We start from the raw sequence: 13,568 nt of genomic DNA, 5'->3' as shown, positions 1-13,568 counted from the left end.
TCCAGACTGTCCAGAACTCAGCTGCCAGGCTTTTAACCAGAACAAAGAAATATGACCACATTACTCCTATTTTAGCTTCATTACACTGGCTCCCAGTATGTTTTAGAATTGACTTTAAAATTCTATTGATCACTTTTAAAGCTCTTCATGGCCTCTCGCCTTGTTATATTTCTGACCTTTTAGTCCCATACGCACCAGCACGTACCTTGAGATCCTCGGGCAGAGGTCTGTTGTCTGTTCCAGAGTCTCGACTGAAAACTAAAGGGGACAGAGCGTTTGCTGTCAGGGCCCCGAGGCTCTGGAACAGCCTGCCTGAGGAAATCAGGTCGGCTGAGTCAGTGAACTCTTAAGTCCCTTCTTAAAACATACTTTTATAGGAGAGCCTTTCCTGATCTTATTTGACTTTATTTTATCCCTTTTTATTTTATTGTATTTTACTAATTTCATATTAATTTTTCATGCTCTTATCTTGTTTTTTTTGTATTATTCTTTACACTTGTTAAAGCACTTTGTAACTTGTTTTTGAAAAGTGCTCTACAAATAAGGATTATTATTATTATTATTATCATTATCAAACATAGCTTGTTTCCATGTATGCATTGAAGTGCTGCTTCAATATTGCAGTGTGGATTATAATTAAATTAAATTTGCAAAGAGTTTACTTTCCTGTATTGATTTCAAGGAGTTGATCAGTCAATTAGAAAATGAATCGCAAACTATTTTGATAGTCTATTATCCATACAAGTCACTTAAAATGCCAAACATGCTGTTTCAACAAAAAAGCAGTAGATTTATTGATATGCAAAGTATCACTAGTTGAGCCTTGTTTTTTGTTTTTTATAGCTATTTTTGCTTATCACATGTGGGTGGTGTTAATGCTCTGGTATAAAAGGTGGCATTTACTTGTAAACAAGAAATGTTTACATTCAGTGTGCATTTCCTTCCTCACTAAATACTTAAGTATTTTAAATCAAATTGTTTACATCCATGTTTACTAGCCAAGTGTCTTGTTCTTCCCTACCTTTTGTGGACACATTGTTCACAGCACCTGTTGATCACTGAATAGTGACCCAATTGGTCTGCATCCTCAAAAATGGGGACCGACTCATTGAAAACCAGCTCCATAGCACATTTGGAAGCCTAAAACTCCACAGGGTCAAGATGTGGCAACACAACAGAAATATGTTCTCATAATGACAATATTTATTTTCTTCATCTGTCAGACATATCTTGCAGAGCTTTTGAGGGCGTTGTGAGTGTCTCTCGTGATGAAGCCTCTCTGAGCTCTCCAGAGGTTTTGAGGAGACTCGAATGCTCCGAAGACAGACTGCCAGAACGGTTCCATGCCTCTGTTCTCGGCTCACGTCTGTCTGAGTTCAGCGCTCTGAACAGCACAGGCCTGGATCTCCCCCAGGCTAAAACCTCTCCCAGAGTTGTGATGGAGCCCCCACACTCCAGGACCATCACACCAGATCCAGCCACACAGAGTACCCACTCCCCAGGCTCTGTGTCAGCGTCTGACAACTTCTCCATGCTCGACTCACTGGACACTGACAGAGTATGTGGTCTAACACTTCCATACATGTTACCTTTGTTGTCCTTTTTGTAAGAAGCTTTTGGACTTTTTTCTTTGGTTCAGATGTGGTTAAATAATTGTTTAATTTGTTATTTCTTTCTTAGGTACGTGAGTTGGAAGGACTTGACCTAACAGCACCTCCATCTCCTCTTGGCTCCACTTCCTCTTTGTCAGCACCAGAATGGGCCAGTGATGGATATGGCAGCAGTGAGTATTACCACACTGAGCTTGATAGGTTCATGACAGTCAACCAGGTTATTGTATATCTGGAAGTGCTAAGTCAAGGCAACTGGACTTTAGGGCTGCAAGTAACTATTATTTTCATTGTCGGTTGATCTGTCGAAACTTTGAAAACTGGTCACAAATAAATACGTTTTTATAAAAAAAAAGCTAAACAATATCCTAAAACAACTGGGCAAACTCATACAGGAGTAAAGTCAAAGCAGTTCTGTTTTCAGCTGCAGATTTAATGTGTTTAGTATTTAAGTCAGCAGAACGGTGAATGTGAGATTGACTTAGAATAAACAGTGTCCGTGTTCACTAGAGTACATGTCACTCAGTGCCATAACGTGGCTCTTTTTTTTTTTTTTTTTTTTTTTTTTGACAAAATGAAGCTTAAAGACATGTCAGGCTTGGGCTGCACAGACTACTTAATAGGATCAATCACTTGTTTGTTTTGGTCTTTTTATGGAATTGGTTGACATTTAGAGAAATGTAGGATATCACCAGACTTGGCTAGGCAATTTATTTTAGAAGCATTTGGTTATATTTGTTGAAATTCTCTTTACATCCCGACAACCATCAATAAATCAAATGCTCTGACACAAAAATCAGGTATCTGTGGCTGTCGCAGGGCTATAATGGACACAGCCAAATGATTACCTAATCTACCTGTGCTCACTCTGCCCGTGCAATCGTTGCGCATGAAAATGTGTTTTTGGGGAGTGGCTTTGGTAGGAGGCTTGAAGAAAGGAGGCTTGATTTTGTTGTTTTTTTTTCAGTTGGATACTTTCAAAATTTAGCAGTTTCTTGCTAGTTTTCCAGTGTTGCCTACTCCCGCTTTAACTCTAGTATTTTCTCCTTGTGCATCAGATGTGAGTTCGGAATTGGGTGCCAGGCTGAGAGTGGAGCTGGAACAGACTGAAAGGCTGGATGCTCAGTTTGTTGAGTATCTCCGCTGCAGAGGAATTAACCCCACAGTTAACACAGACAGTGCTGCTGGCAGTATGAGCTACAGTGATGACCTATTGTCACCTGAGCTTCAGGTAGGCTTCATTTATACTTGGCAGTAATTCTATTTCTTTGACTAAGTATATTTTACTCACTTTCTTTCGCCATCTTTCTGCAGGGGCTGTTGAAGAAAGTGTATCAAGAAAGCTGCCGTATTCTCACTTTGTCCCAACGTCGTGCCACTTCCTCAACCCATCCTCATGTCTCAGACTTAAAAGCCTTCTCGTTGAGTCAGACGCAGCATCCTTCTGAAGATAGCTCCACCCTACTGGCCCATCAGGACAAATCCTCCTCCAACCCGCCCATGAGCTGGCAGCAGGAGAAGAGGGCACTGCAGGAGACTGTGATTGCTCTCCGAGAGCTGCTCTGTCGAATGGCCCAGAGACACACACAAGTGAGTTTACGTGATTTCAAAGAGAATTTACAAGCATCTAGTGAACAGAAATTTAGTTTTTAAAACTTAAGCAAAGGAATTTTGTATACAAAGACTGGCATGCCACTAACTTAAGTTTTCATTAAGGTATAAGATGTGAGAGATTAATCTGAATATCTGAATTTGTTCCAGTATCTGTGCTGGTCTGTTCTTTTTATTATTGTCTTTTTTCCCCTCAGAGTGACTACAGAGGTGATGATGACTGGCACAGAGATCAGCTCCGCACCTATGAACAGGTTGAATCGCAACTGAGGGCAGAGCTGGAGGAGAGCCAGAAACGACTGAAATGTGCTCATGATGCTCATCAAGCGCAAAAGAACAAAATACAGTCGCTCAGGTACATCACACACCGAATAACCGCATACAAGCACACCTTCTCCACATGTTGACATATTATACAATAACCGATTACACTGTATATTCTAAAATCAGCAATTATTTTTTTGGCATATTTTGTTTTGTATGCTAAAATTGTGCATTCAGTGTATTAAAGTTGTTGATCCAATTTGTATATAATTTTTCAAAAAACATAAAGCATTATTTATTTCTTAGGATTTATTTAATTCACAATTTTGTATTTGTGTTTTTTTACTCATCATCAACCACTCGCCTGGCTCATCTCCCTCATTTCTAAATAATCATGTATTTTGTATTGTTAGAACATTGTTTAGGGAATCTTGGTTCCTCCGTTCTTTGCCAATGCTAGTATGGACTTCTCTCTCTTCACCATGTTTCTGTCCCACTCGCCCAAACGTGCTTTCATGTAATACTACCAAAAGTGGTAGAAAGTAAGGTTACATTTGTGCTTTTCTTCAGGCTGGCTGTAGAAGAGGGTGAGGAAGCCTTGAGAAGGGAGCAGACCAGAGTCCAGGAGCTTCGACAACAACTGGAGCAGGAGAGAGCTCTGAGTCTTCGCAAGGACAGAGAGGAGGAAGAAAGGAGAGGCGTAAGATGAGGATTAAAAACATGCATACTCAATATACTGTATCATGTCATGTTATCCACTGAGTTTTAAAGATCAAACAATATGTAACCAAGAGTGTGTAACCAGAGTTTACTTTACTTTTCCCTTCTTATATTCTGAAAGTTGACTCTCCACTACCCTTTCCAGGCTGTGCAAGTATCTTCTGAGCAGCAGAGGTCAGAGGTCATGGCTCTGAAGAGTCAGGTGGAGCAGGAGAGGGTGGCCTGCAGCAACCTCAGACGGGAGCTTCAGATTGAACAGTCCCGCAGTGTGCTGCTGGAGAAACGCCTAGACGACACCCAGAAGGAGCTAGAAGATGAACGCCAACTTTCTGCTCACCAAAAAGAGCTCAACTTGGAGGAAAAAACTCATCTTGAGCGCCTCCTGACTGAAGCAGAATCTCGCTTGGCAGAAATTCATTCTAAGCTTGCAGATGCTCACAGGAAGCTGGATGAAGAGAGAGACCATTGCTCCAGGCAGGTGGATGAACTCAGGCGCAGTCACGAGGCGGATGCAGCCAGAGACAGGACGTTCATCTCCGACATGCGTGCCCAGCTAGAGCAGGAGCGAAGGCAGGCGGAGGAGCTGGCAGCTGTGATGGACAAACTGAGGGCTGAGTTACTGCAGAGCAGAAGGAAATGGGAAGAAGAAGACAAACTGAGGAGGGAGGAGCTACAGAGGGAGCAGGAGGCTGCCACCAGACATCGCGTGACTGTAGAGACCTTGAAGGAGCAGAAACGGGAAGCCAGCCGTGCTTTAGAGGTGGAGCAAGAACGGTCCAGACACCAGGGGGTGGAGCTAGCTGAGCTGAAGGAGAGACTGCGAATGCTGAAGGACAAAGAGCGGGAGAGGGAAGAGCAGTGGGAGAGAGAGAGGAGGAAGGGGAGGCAAGAACAGATGGAGAGGGAGAGACGGCAGGAGAGGACCAATAACAAACTGGTAAAATCAACATCTACTCACTGTTTTCACAAATGTAATGCTCTTATTTTACGTATATTTAAAGTAATTTTGGATACACGCAAACACGCCGCCTTATAAATGTTTCTGACTTTAGTGCGAGTTGGAGTTGTTGAGGCAACAGGACCAGCAGCGCATGCAGGAGCTGCAGCGCACTCTGGCAGAGCTGGAAAGAGAGGAGAGAGAGATGGCTGCTCAGAGGCTGTCTGGACGAACCACAGGGCAGCAACAAAAGGTTGCATCTTCGCAGCAGCTCCAAAGTAACTTGCAAGCGGATTGCACGCAACAAAACCAGCAGGTACACAAGTGGTTTTTACTTAAACACTACCAGGAAAGAGGTCTGTAACAAAAGATTTGGCAAATGATATATGCAACACAGTAAAACCAGGACTTTCTTTGACATCTTTATCGACGTGTTATGCCACAGACCCCTGTACTCTCTTACTGTTGGATGCACTTAATGCTGGTATTATAGGAGTGTACACATACCGAACCATTTTATAAAAATGATTATACTTTTCTCATGGTAGATGCCGTCGTCGCCATCATCACCCAATCTGCTGGAAAGGCTGTTAAAGGAGAACTCTGAGCTGACGGAGCGTGTGACATCACTGAGTCAGGAGAGAGCCACCCTCAAACATAGACTCACCTGCCTGGAGCGACAGCTGCGCCGCATGGAGAACGAGCTCGCCAAGGCCACCACAGAAACTGAAAACAGACCCACCAATGATGTGATCAGCAACAGCAAGGTCAGTGGGAGACACATGCACTTACACACATTTGTTATGACATAAACAATTAATATAATGTTAAAAAAACAATATAATCTGTCTGTCTTTAGATCATAGAACAGATTTTACAAGATGAGTCACTGCAGTGTTTCCTATACTGTTGATTTAATTTATTTTGGCACACCCACCCTAATAGATTAGCCCTCATCCTAAATAGAGTTTTTTATATTATTCATTCTTCAAAAATGTGTATTTATTTGCAGTTGAACGTACCGCTCTGCAGACCTTTTGTCACAGTGGAGATTTTGAGCACAGTTGAAATGAATAACATGAGAGATGGCTCCATTCTGTTTCAGTGTCCCAGTAAGTCTTGCCAAAGCATGCGTAATAGCAGGGCTCTGGAAGAGAAACTAAATAGAATCCATTCATGATTAATGTTAATTACCACTGTGCTCTTCCTGCTAATACATGTCAAAACCTTTGCTGTGAAAAGTCAGCTGGCATGGTGCATTATGGTGTAACTGATTGTATAAATGACTCCCCTGATCAGAAATTACGTTGCGAGTCAGCTGCAAACACATAGCACTGAATTTCAGAACCTTAGACCATCTCAAACAAATGATCAACATGTGGGAAACATGGTACCAGATATCCAGACTTAGCCTGACAGTGGCTGTAATTACTTCTGGTTTTCTGAACACATTTTCCTGCACTCCTCATCTAACTGTAAAGATTGATTGACTTTGAAATCCAATGTTGGCAAATGTTACCAGACAAACTCGAACGAGCTGCTGTTGTGCTGATAAAACACAGAGATGGAACAGTTATAACCTGTTAATTGGTTTGCAGGTGCAGCGTTTATATGAGCGCTACCTGCGTGCTGAGAGCTTCAGGAAAGCTCTGGTGTACCAGAAACGTTACCTGCTGCTGCTGTTGGGAGGTTTCCAGGAGTGCGAGCAGGCCACGCTGTGTCTCATTGCCCATATGGGGGCACGGCCGTCACCTCCACTCTCCTCCCAGCGCAGGCCTCTTGGGCGTTTTAGGGCTGCAGTACGAGTTGTCATTGCTGTCTCAAGGTAGGGAGCGTACCAAGATTTAAGAGTTACCTTGGCCTTGTTTATGGATAAAACTGAAAGCACACTTCTGCTTTTCTTTTTCAGAATGAGGTTCCTGACCAGGAAATGGCACAGAGCGATCAGAAGATTGTCTGTATCTGGGACTGTCAGTTGGCATGCTCCAGGTCAGCTCAGTTGAACACATTTTATTAGAATATGCATCACTTGACTGTGTTTTAATGAGGATTTTTATTCTTAATGTCTCTTACAGGGCCTAAAGCTGAAGTTTTAAGGCAACAACAGCCGAGGTTGAATCATGAATCCCCTCCAAACAGAGACAGCAATGCGGTCCACAGAGACACAGCGTCCGCTCTTGTTCCGCCCAGCAAATCACCTTTCAGGTTGCACAACAGGTTTGTGCTCATCATAAAGCAAAGACTAATCAACTTAAGATTGTGAAGCAGAAGATTCTTTTGAAATATTTAAATTCTTTTGAAAAATTTAAAGTATTTTTCATCAGGGAGCTTTCTTCTTTCCTCAGGTCGTACTCCAGCACTAGTCTGGCCTCGGGGCATTCAGGAGGAACGTCTCAGGATCCGGAGCGATCCCTGACAGAATATATCCACCATCTAGAGAAAGTCCAGCAACGGTTGGTGGGAGCCAAGCAAAGTGAGCAGCATTAATTAAAAGTAGTGGGGTGAAACATGGTGAATTTAGGACAGAAGATGAATGCACCACGGTGGAACATATTTTAAGAAGCTGTCATAAATTTGGTGCACGTGGGAAAACGCCAGGGTGTAAGGTAAACACTCTGTTAAAGGGCCTGGGGCACTTTCACTTCTTGGGTCTCATTCATTGCACTCTGCTCAGTGGCAAACTGTAAAACTGACATGTTTGCAGTGTGCAGTTAGGGTTAGAAATTACACTGGTGATAGTATTCTCCCAAATGTTCAAGCCTTAATGGAGTAGTAGCAAGGGATATCACACTGGGAGATGTTACAGGGCACTGGGTATATGTTTTATACCAATGCCGAGATCAGACAACACAATACCAGCCTGGTAATGTCCACAACGAAAGAGGTTCAGGGCCTGCAATCTAGTTTTATCCCTTTTAGTGTCATAGCAGAAGATGACGAAGCCTAAGCAGCATCGGGGACCTCACAATATCCCAGACTAGCATTTTAGAACAACTTCAACATCTTGCTCCTTGACATCGCCCTCATCAAGCTCAGACCACTTTCCTGTGAACTGTAAACATGGTAATGTAAGGAATTATGTCTTTTTACTATCACCCTGGAGTCGAGAGCATTATCAGAAATAAACACCTGTTGGTGTGACATGACCCTCTGTACACTGTCTTTGAATTGATATGGAAGGAAAAAGACAGAGCCCGCCTTCACTGCCAAGCAAATGTGAATGGCTCCAGGTTCACTGTTATTCATAAAACAGTGTTTGCATACATAAACATTCACTGTTGGTGCTGTGAGGTGGAAAAGAAGGCCAATCACCTGTACGTCATGCAAGTTGGGGAAACACTGCACACTATATTAAGTCGTGGTCCAACGTGTTGTTTGCCTTATCTTGCAATGCCACAGCAAGAATTTGACTCACGCCTAATCTGACACAATGGCTATATCAAAAGACAAAAATATTGTGTCGTCTGATCCCAGCATTAGATGCAATTTGGTCACTCGTTTTCCAGGAAGTGTTTTTCCATTGATCTGAAAACTGCACAGAGAAGATGCGCTGCCGTGTACAGAGTTCAGTATAAGACAAGTCATTCTGTGATAGGCGGCCTAACACTTCCTGCAAAACAGCATGTTATTAAATCCCACAAAACCTTTGTGCTCTGTCATCTTCCAACCTAGTAAGCAAGACTCATTTAGCCCTGCCCCCTAAAGAGGAAAGGAGGATACAGTCAGCCTGTTCCCCTGATATGATTGGTTATCGGCAGCGCTGGCTGCAGGAGAATAGGACGTGGCTGTACCTGAGCTGCTTGTCGCCCCTTTACCTGAATGGTCCAGGTGAGTGTGAGTGTAACATACTCACTCCGCCAAACAATAAATGCACCTTTCAGGATGGGTGCGGACTTGTCATCAGTCACTGAGTGCAATAGATTAGACGTGGTAACACTGGTCTGAAACGTACATACCATGGAGGTTTCCGATCCTTTACTGATGTTAATTCATGTTCCTTTCTGCATATTGCAAATGTATGACTTTACCACTGGCTTCATAGTTTGTTTTGCCTGATATCCATTTGTTTCAGTACATGTCAGAATGACAAACATCAACTAACACAGATTTAAATTTACCTTGATATAAATTTGCTATCATGAAATTGTTGTTGCACTGCTTTTAGTCTACTTAAAGCAAAAGATATCTTTCATTGCAAAACTTGCTTATACTGTACATTAATTCAGAGTTTTAATTCAGCGTTTTTGTTAACAAATTTACATTGTCTTAATAAATCATTCTTAAATATACTAGGGATGCTCTGAAATAAAAATTGTTGGCTGAAGCTGAAACCGAATATAATGAGAAAATTTGCTGAATGCTGAACAAGTACATTCACATTTTTTCCATTTATTTAGCCTTTTTACCATTGCATAAATTAGTCAATGTGCTTTTTATTCAGTGTGTCCCATAGGATTTGGAGAGACTATAGGAGGTGGGTCTGAGAGGGTCCAGTAAATTACATGTGTCCATTTACTTTTAATGGACACATGTAATATGTTTTTATACTTTATGTGAATATAATCCAATTAATCTTATTTCCATTTTGTATAGACACCTTATTTTGAAAACCTGATGTTGTCACATGTGTATCCTCGCCCTAAATTCATCAAGCCCGACCCAATTTTTTAATGTATGTGATCGCAACATGAGGACCTAATAGCCTCTCATACTGCAACACTGGTCTCTGTAAAGAGAGAAACTGACAGGATGAAGTCGCTAACATGCACGTCAGCTCGCTCTGGTCCATTTCAGTGGCTTTACCATAAAGGCTTGAATACGTGTGCACTCCAAATGTAGGTGCGGCTAGCTTAATCGCCTTCTCATAAAGTGACACTCAAAGCAGGTCAGACCGTTTGTGGCCTTTTTATGAAGTCAGTAGTCACAGATGGAGTGGATGTACTAGGAGACAATTCAGCAGAACAGTGTCTGCAAAAAATTTTTTCGTCTTTCTCAAACACTTTAAAATGCTTCCACACTGCCGACATGTTAACGTAATTGTTTGGTCAAATTTCTTTTGACTTTTTAGGCCGAACACCGAAAGTGCTTTTTTGCTATTTTCGGCCGATTTAATTTTGGTTGCCGAAAATTGGGTGCATCCCTAAAATATACTGTTACCCAAATTAACTGACATGACTTTGATAGCTTCGTTATGGATTTTATGTTTCTAAGCTTTGCACAAAAAAATGATGCTATCTACACTGTCTGATGCTTTGGTTTTGTTTGTGTGCCCAATAGGCTCATCCGTTCTCCAGCCCGACCCGAAGTTGTTCGACCACTAAAAGAATGAATGTCTGCATTTCGTTCCAAAACTGTCCATGCCTTATACGCCTATGTAGAAAGGAATATCACGTGTGTTGAATTATTTAATGACGTGATTTTTATGAGCACATAAATTATTTTTCAGTATTTTCTATTGTAATGTTGCTTTTCTCTGTATTTTGAAGGTCACTCTTGAGATGCTGCAAGAGAAAGTAGTGTTGTTGTGTTTCTACTAATATTTTTTACCCTTTTGCGCTACTGTATGTAAATAGGACTGTTGTACATGTGTCCAAATTTGCACTGGTTTTATACTGGAAATCCATGATCAACATAGCTATTGAGCACATTATTGCATAAAGGTGAACCATAAGTGTCTTTTGTATTATCTATGTTTCTACCATAAAATTGATAAATATTTTAACAGACTGAGTTTATTTTGTGGCAATTCTCACAGGGTATTTTTCTTTAAGAAACAATCCATATTGGATGTAGGTTTGCCATGTGCGGTTTATTTAACATTTAATACAGGATAGATGGACTTGAATTGAGTATACATTATAATTTTAATACAGTAGCTTATTACAGTACAAGAACAGGGTACTATGGAACAAACCAAACCATGTACAGGCTGCTTTAAAGCCTCACAGGCAGTTAGAGGATAATTGAGAACAGACTTAAAAATATACTGTTGAGGGGAGGGGGGTGTGTGTGTGTGTGTGTGTATATGTGTGTGTGTGTGTGTGTGTGTGTGTGTGTGTATATATATATATATATATATATATCGCATACACACGCTCGCTCACTCTAACAACATTAGTGGGATTAGGGACATTGTGTCTTGCATAGATGACATTTAATTTTTAGATGAGGCATGCAAGTAATAACACTTGTGATAAGTCAAAATCAGTTACAGATTGAATTTACTAAGTCAAATTTCTGTGTTAAATGTTTGACTTACTATTATTTGTACTCATTTACATTTCTAAAATAAGTAATTTTATAAAGTGGTGAAGTGGGTGAACATTTTGACTTTGTATAATCTCATTATATTGTCTCTTTTCTGACTTTATTACATTTGTTTATCTTACCATGAGCATTGTATTTCTAAAATGCATAACTTTTAATTAAGTTTAATTATTTTTTAATTACACCAGGGCTTTTCAGAGTCTGAGACTGTGGGCCTCCCCTCAGACAAAGCTTGGAAAAAGGTGTCCCCCATTCCCCTGCCTGTACTTGTTTAGTTTCGCTCAATTCCTGGATCCCTGTGGGATCATGATTATGTTACCTGATCTCACAGACACTCAACAGTTGAGGCAAAATAGCCTAATGTTGCTGTTTGACATAACTTCAGACAACACAATATACATTACAAGCCATTTATTAGATTCGGACAAAGATAAAGTTCACCAAAACTATTGTTTCTGTAAACTCTCATTAACCAGGTCACACATGTAGGCTATTCCACGTGTTCTTCTTTTAAAAACTGTTATTATAGCTAATGTACTATTGTTTCACTTCCATTTACTTAAACTGTTTGGAGCACCACTGGGAAGGCCCATCCCACTCTTTGAAAACCTCTGAATTAGTTTGTTTTAAGCAGCAAATCTATTTTAGTCATAATTTGCTGCTGTTGAGCTGCTTGATGTCAATTCTTTATTACATATTAACGTCCCAATTACTATATCTTAGTGACTGTCAAGACAACAAAACACATAATGGGGACAGGTCTTTACTGTCAGATGAAATTTAAATGACTAAAGTAGATCTGCTTAAAACAAACAACAGTGTAATTAATCAAAAATCTCTAAATAATTTAACGGATTTATCCCATTTCGTTAGCATTATAGAAATAAAATGCGATAAAGGGGACGTTAACCGTTGTTATGTAATAAAAGAATTGACATCTGAGCAGCTCAGCAGCAGCCAATGATAGTCTTGTCTGCTACTTGCGCCCTTTACCTTCTCGGTCTGGGTGTTCGTTCGTTTATAAAGTCGGCAGAAGCAGCTTGTGGTCGGTCTACCATTTCTGTTTTTCCCCGCCCACGCGTTCTTCGTGGATGTATAAAACATTCGCACTACGTGAAACATCAACACTGCATGACGCACATCCTTCGCAGCTCAGCACAGTGCTGCTAACACTAAGGCTAAGCTAAGTTAATGGCAGGCTGTGTGTCGTAGATCGTTGTTTGACATCTTATCTGTAGTGAGACAGTCCTGGCCCGCGTAGAAGACACCGTTACAATTTTCTCGTATTTGTCTGGGATGTATGGATGGATAGTTGACGGAATATCGTCGCTGTTTGAGCCCGTTGCGGGGCAAAACCCCACCGAGTGGCCCGGGAAAGGCAACGTTGGCGAGGAGGTACCCACGCGACCTGGCGTGAAAGCGGGAGCACAGCGGCAGGAGAATCACGGCAGACCGGCTAAACGGAACTACCAGAGGTCGGTTGTTGAAGATAAAGACTATTTTGGAACTTATATAACGTTAGGTGTTAACTAATAACAGTTCAGTTTTCGGTACACGGTTATATCCCCTGGTTATTTAATAGTTTGGTTAGCGTTATCAAAAGCATCCACAAGACAACTTTATCAAGAAGGATAACGTTAGTGGGTAGCGTTAAAAGTCATCGTACATTAACCAGCATATCATAGCTAACGTTAACCAATAAGTTAACGCTAGAGAGCGTTAACTGACCTGCGTGGACAATCTGTAGCATAAACTCGTGATTTAATATTAGCTTAGATATCGTCTTGCATTATAGGTAAGTTACGTTGTTGTAATATTGGCACTGCTAGTGCTAGCTTAACGTTAAACACCTCTTTTCTGTCGTACAGGCTGTAACGTTATTTCTCAGTTCATTTCCCGAAAATAAAACGTCCATATAAAAAGCATTAGTTTAAGCACGTTAGTTTGCTTATATTTTTTTGACAGCCACTCAAATGTGATTTCTATTTGGGCTAGCACAAATGCTATGCACTGTAAGTTAACGCCTAACGTTAGCTAACACTAATGCAGTCAATCGTTACCAGCTTCTTAATAAAGCCTACCTTCATGAAGGGTATAACGTTTATGTACGTTAAGGTTTTTGTTTAAATTGTTATAGAGAGATCTTGATTCAGCTTTAC

The 13,568-nt window shown here is 41.0% G+C and overlaps 2 protein-coding genes across 6 annotated transcripts in view; both read left to right on the top strand.

Moving 5' to 3' along the window:
* The window catches only part of pcnt (pericentrin), a 39,974-nt gene extending 29,110 nt beyond the window's left edge, over positions 1 to 10,864 (top strand). For 4 of the 5 annotated variants that reach the window (XM_046061758.1, XM_046061756.1, XM_046061755.1 and 1 more), the window contains 15 exons: positions 1,224 to 1,558; positions 1,681 to 1,783; positions 2,669 to 2,841; positions 2,925 to 3,200; positions 3,419 to 3,576; positions 4,056 to 4,185; positions 4,351 to 5,142; positions 5,258 to 5,458; positions 5,691 to 5,909; positions 6,741 to 6,967; positions 7,052 to 7,131; positions 7,218 to 7,359; positions 7,488 to 7,615; positions 8,815 to 8,970; positions 10,420 to 10,864. In XM_046061758.1, coding sequence (XP_045917714.1) covers positions 1,224 to 1,558; positions 1,681 to 1,783; positions 2,669 to 2,841; positions 2,925 to 3,200; positions 3,419 to 3,576; positions 4,056 to 4,185; positions 4,351 to 5,142; positions 5,258 to 5,458; positions 5,691 to 5,909; positions 6,741 to 6,967; positions 7,052 to 7,131; positions 7,218 to 7,359; positions 7,488 to 7,615; positions 8,815 to 8,970; positions 10,420 to 10,463 — 3,164 coding nt within the window. In that variant the 3' untranslated portion in view covers positions 10,464 to 10,864. The remainder of the gene's footprint in view (positions 1 to 1,223; positions 1,559 to 1,680; positions 1,784 to 2,668; positions 2,842 to 2,924; positions 3,201 to 3,418; positions 3,577 to 4,055; positions 4,186 to 4,350; positions 5,143 to 5,257; positions 5,459 to 5,690; positions 5,910 to 6,740; positions 6,968 to 7,051; positions 7,132 to 7,217; positions 7,360 to 7,487; positions 7,616 to 8,814; positions 8,971 to 10,419) is intronic. The other variant, XM_046061757.1, reaches the window with a different exon arrangement.
* Positions 10,865 to 12,529: 1,665 nt separating this feature from the next.
* senp2 (SUMO specific peptidase 2) overlaps positions 12,530 to 13,568 on the top strand; it is a 14,827-nt gene continuing 13,788 nt past the window's right edge. Inside the window, exon 1 of the mRNA XM_046063136.1 lies at positions 12,530 to 12,884. Coding sequence (XP_045919092.1) covers positions 12,706 to 12,884 — 179 coding nt within the window. The 5' untranslated portion in view covers positions 12,530 to 12,705. The remainder of the gene's footprint in view (positions 12,885 to 13,568) is intronic.

Source organism: Micropterus dolomieu, linkage group LG11 (assembly GCF_021292245.1).
Source record: "Micropterus dolomieu isolate WLL.071019.BEF.003 ecotype Adirondacks linkage group LG11, ASM2129224v1, whole genome shotgun sequence".
Taxonomy (NCBI): domain Eukaryota; kingdom Metazoa; phylum Chordata; class Actinopteri; order Centrarchiformes; family Centrarchidae; genus Micropterus; species Micropterus dolomieu.
This window is presented reverse-complemented; position numbering and strand designations above follow the sequence as displayed.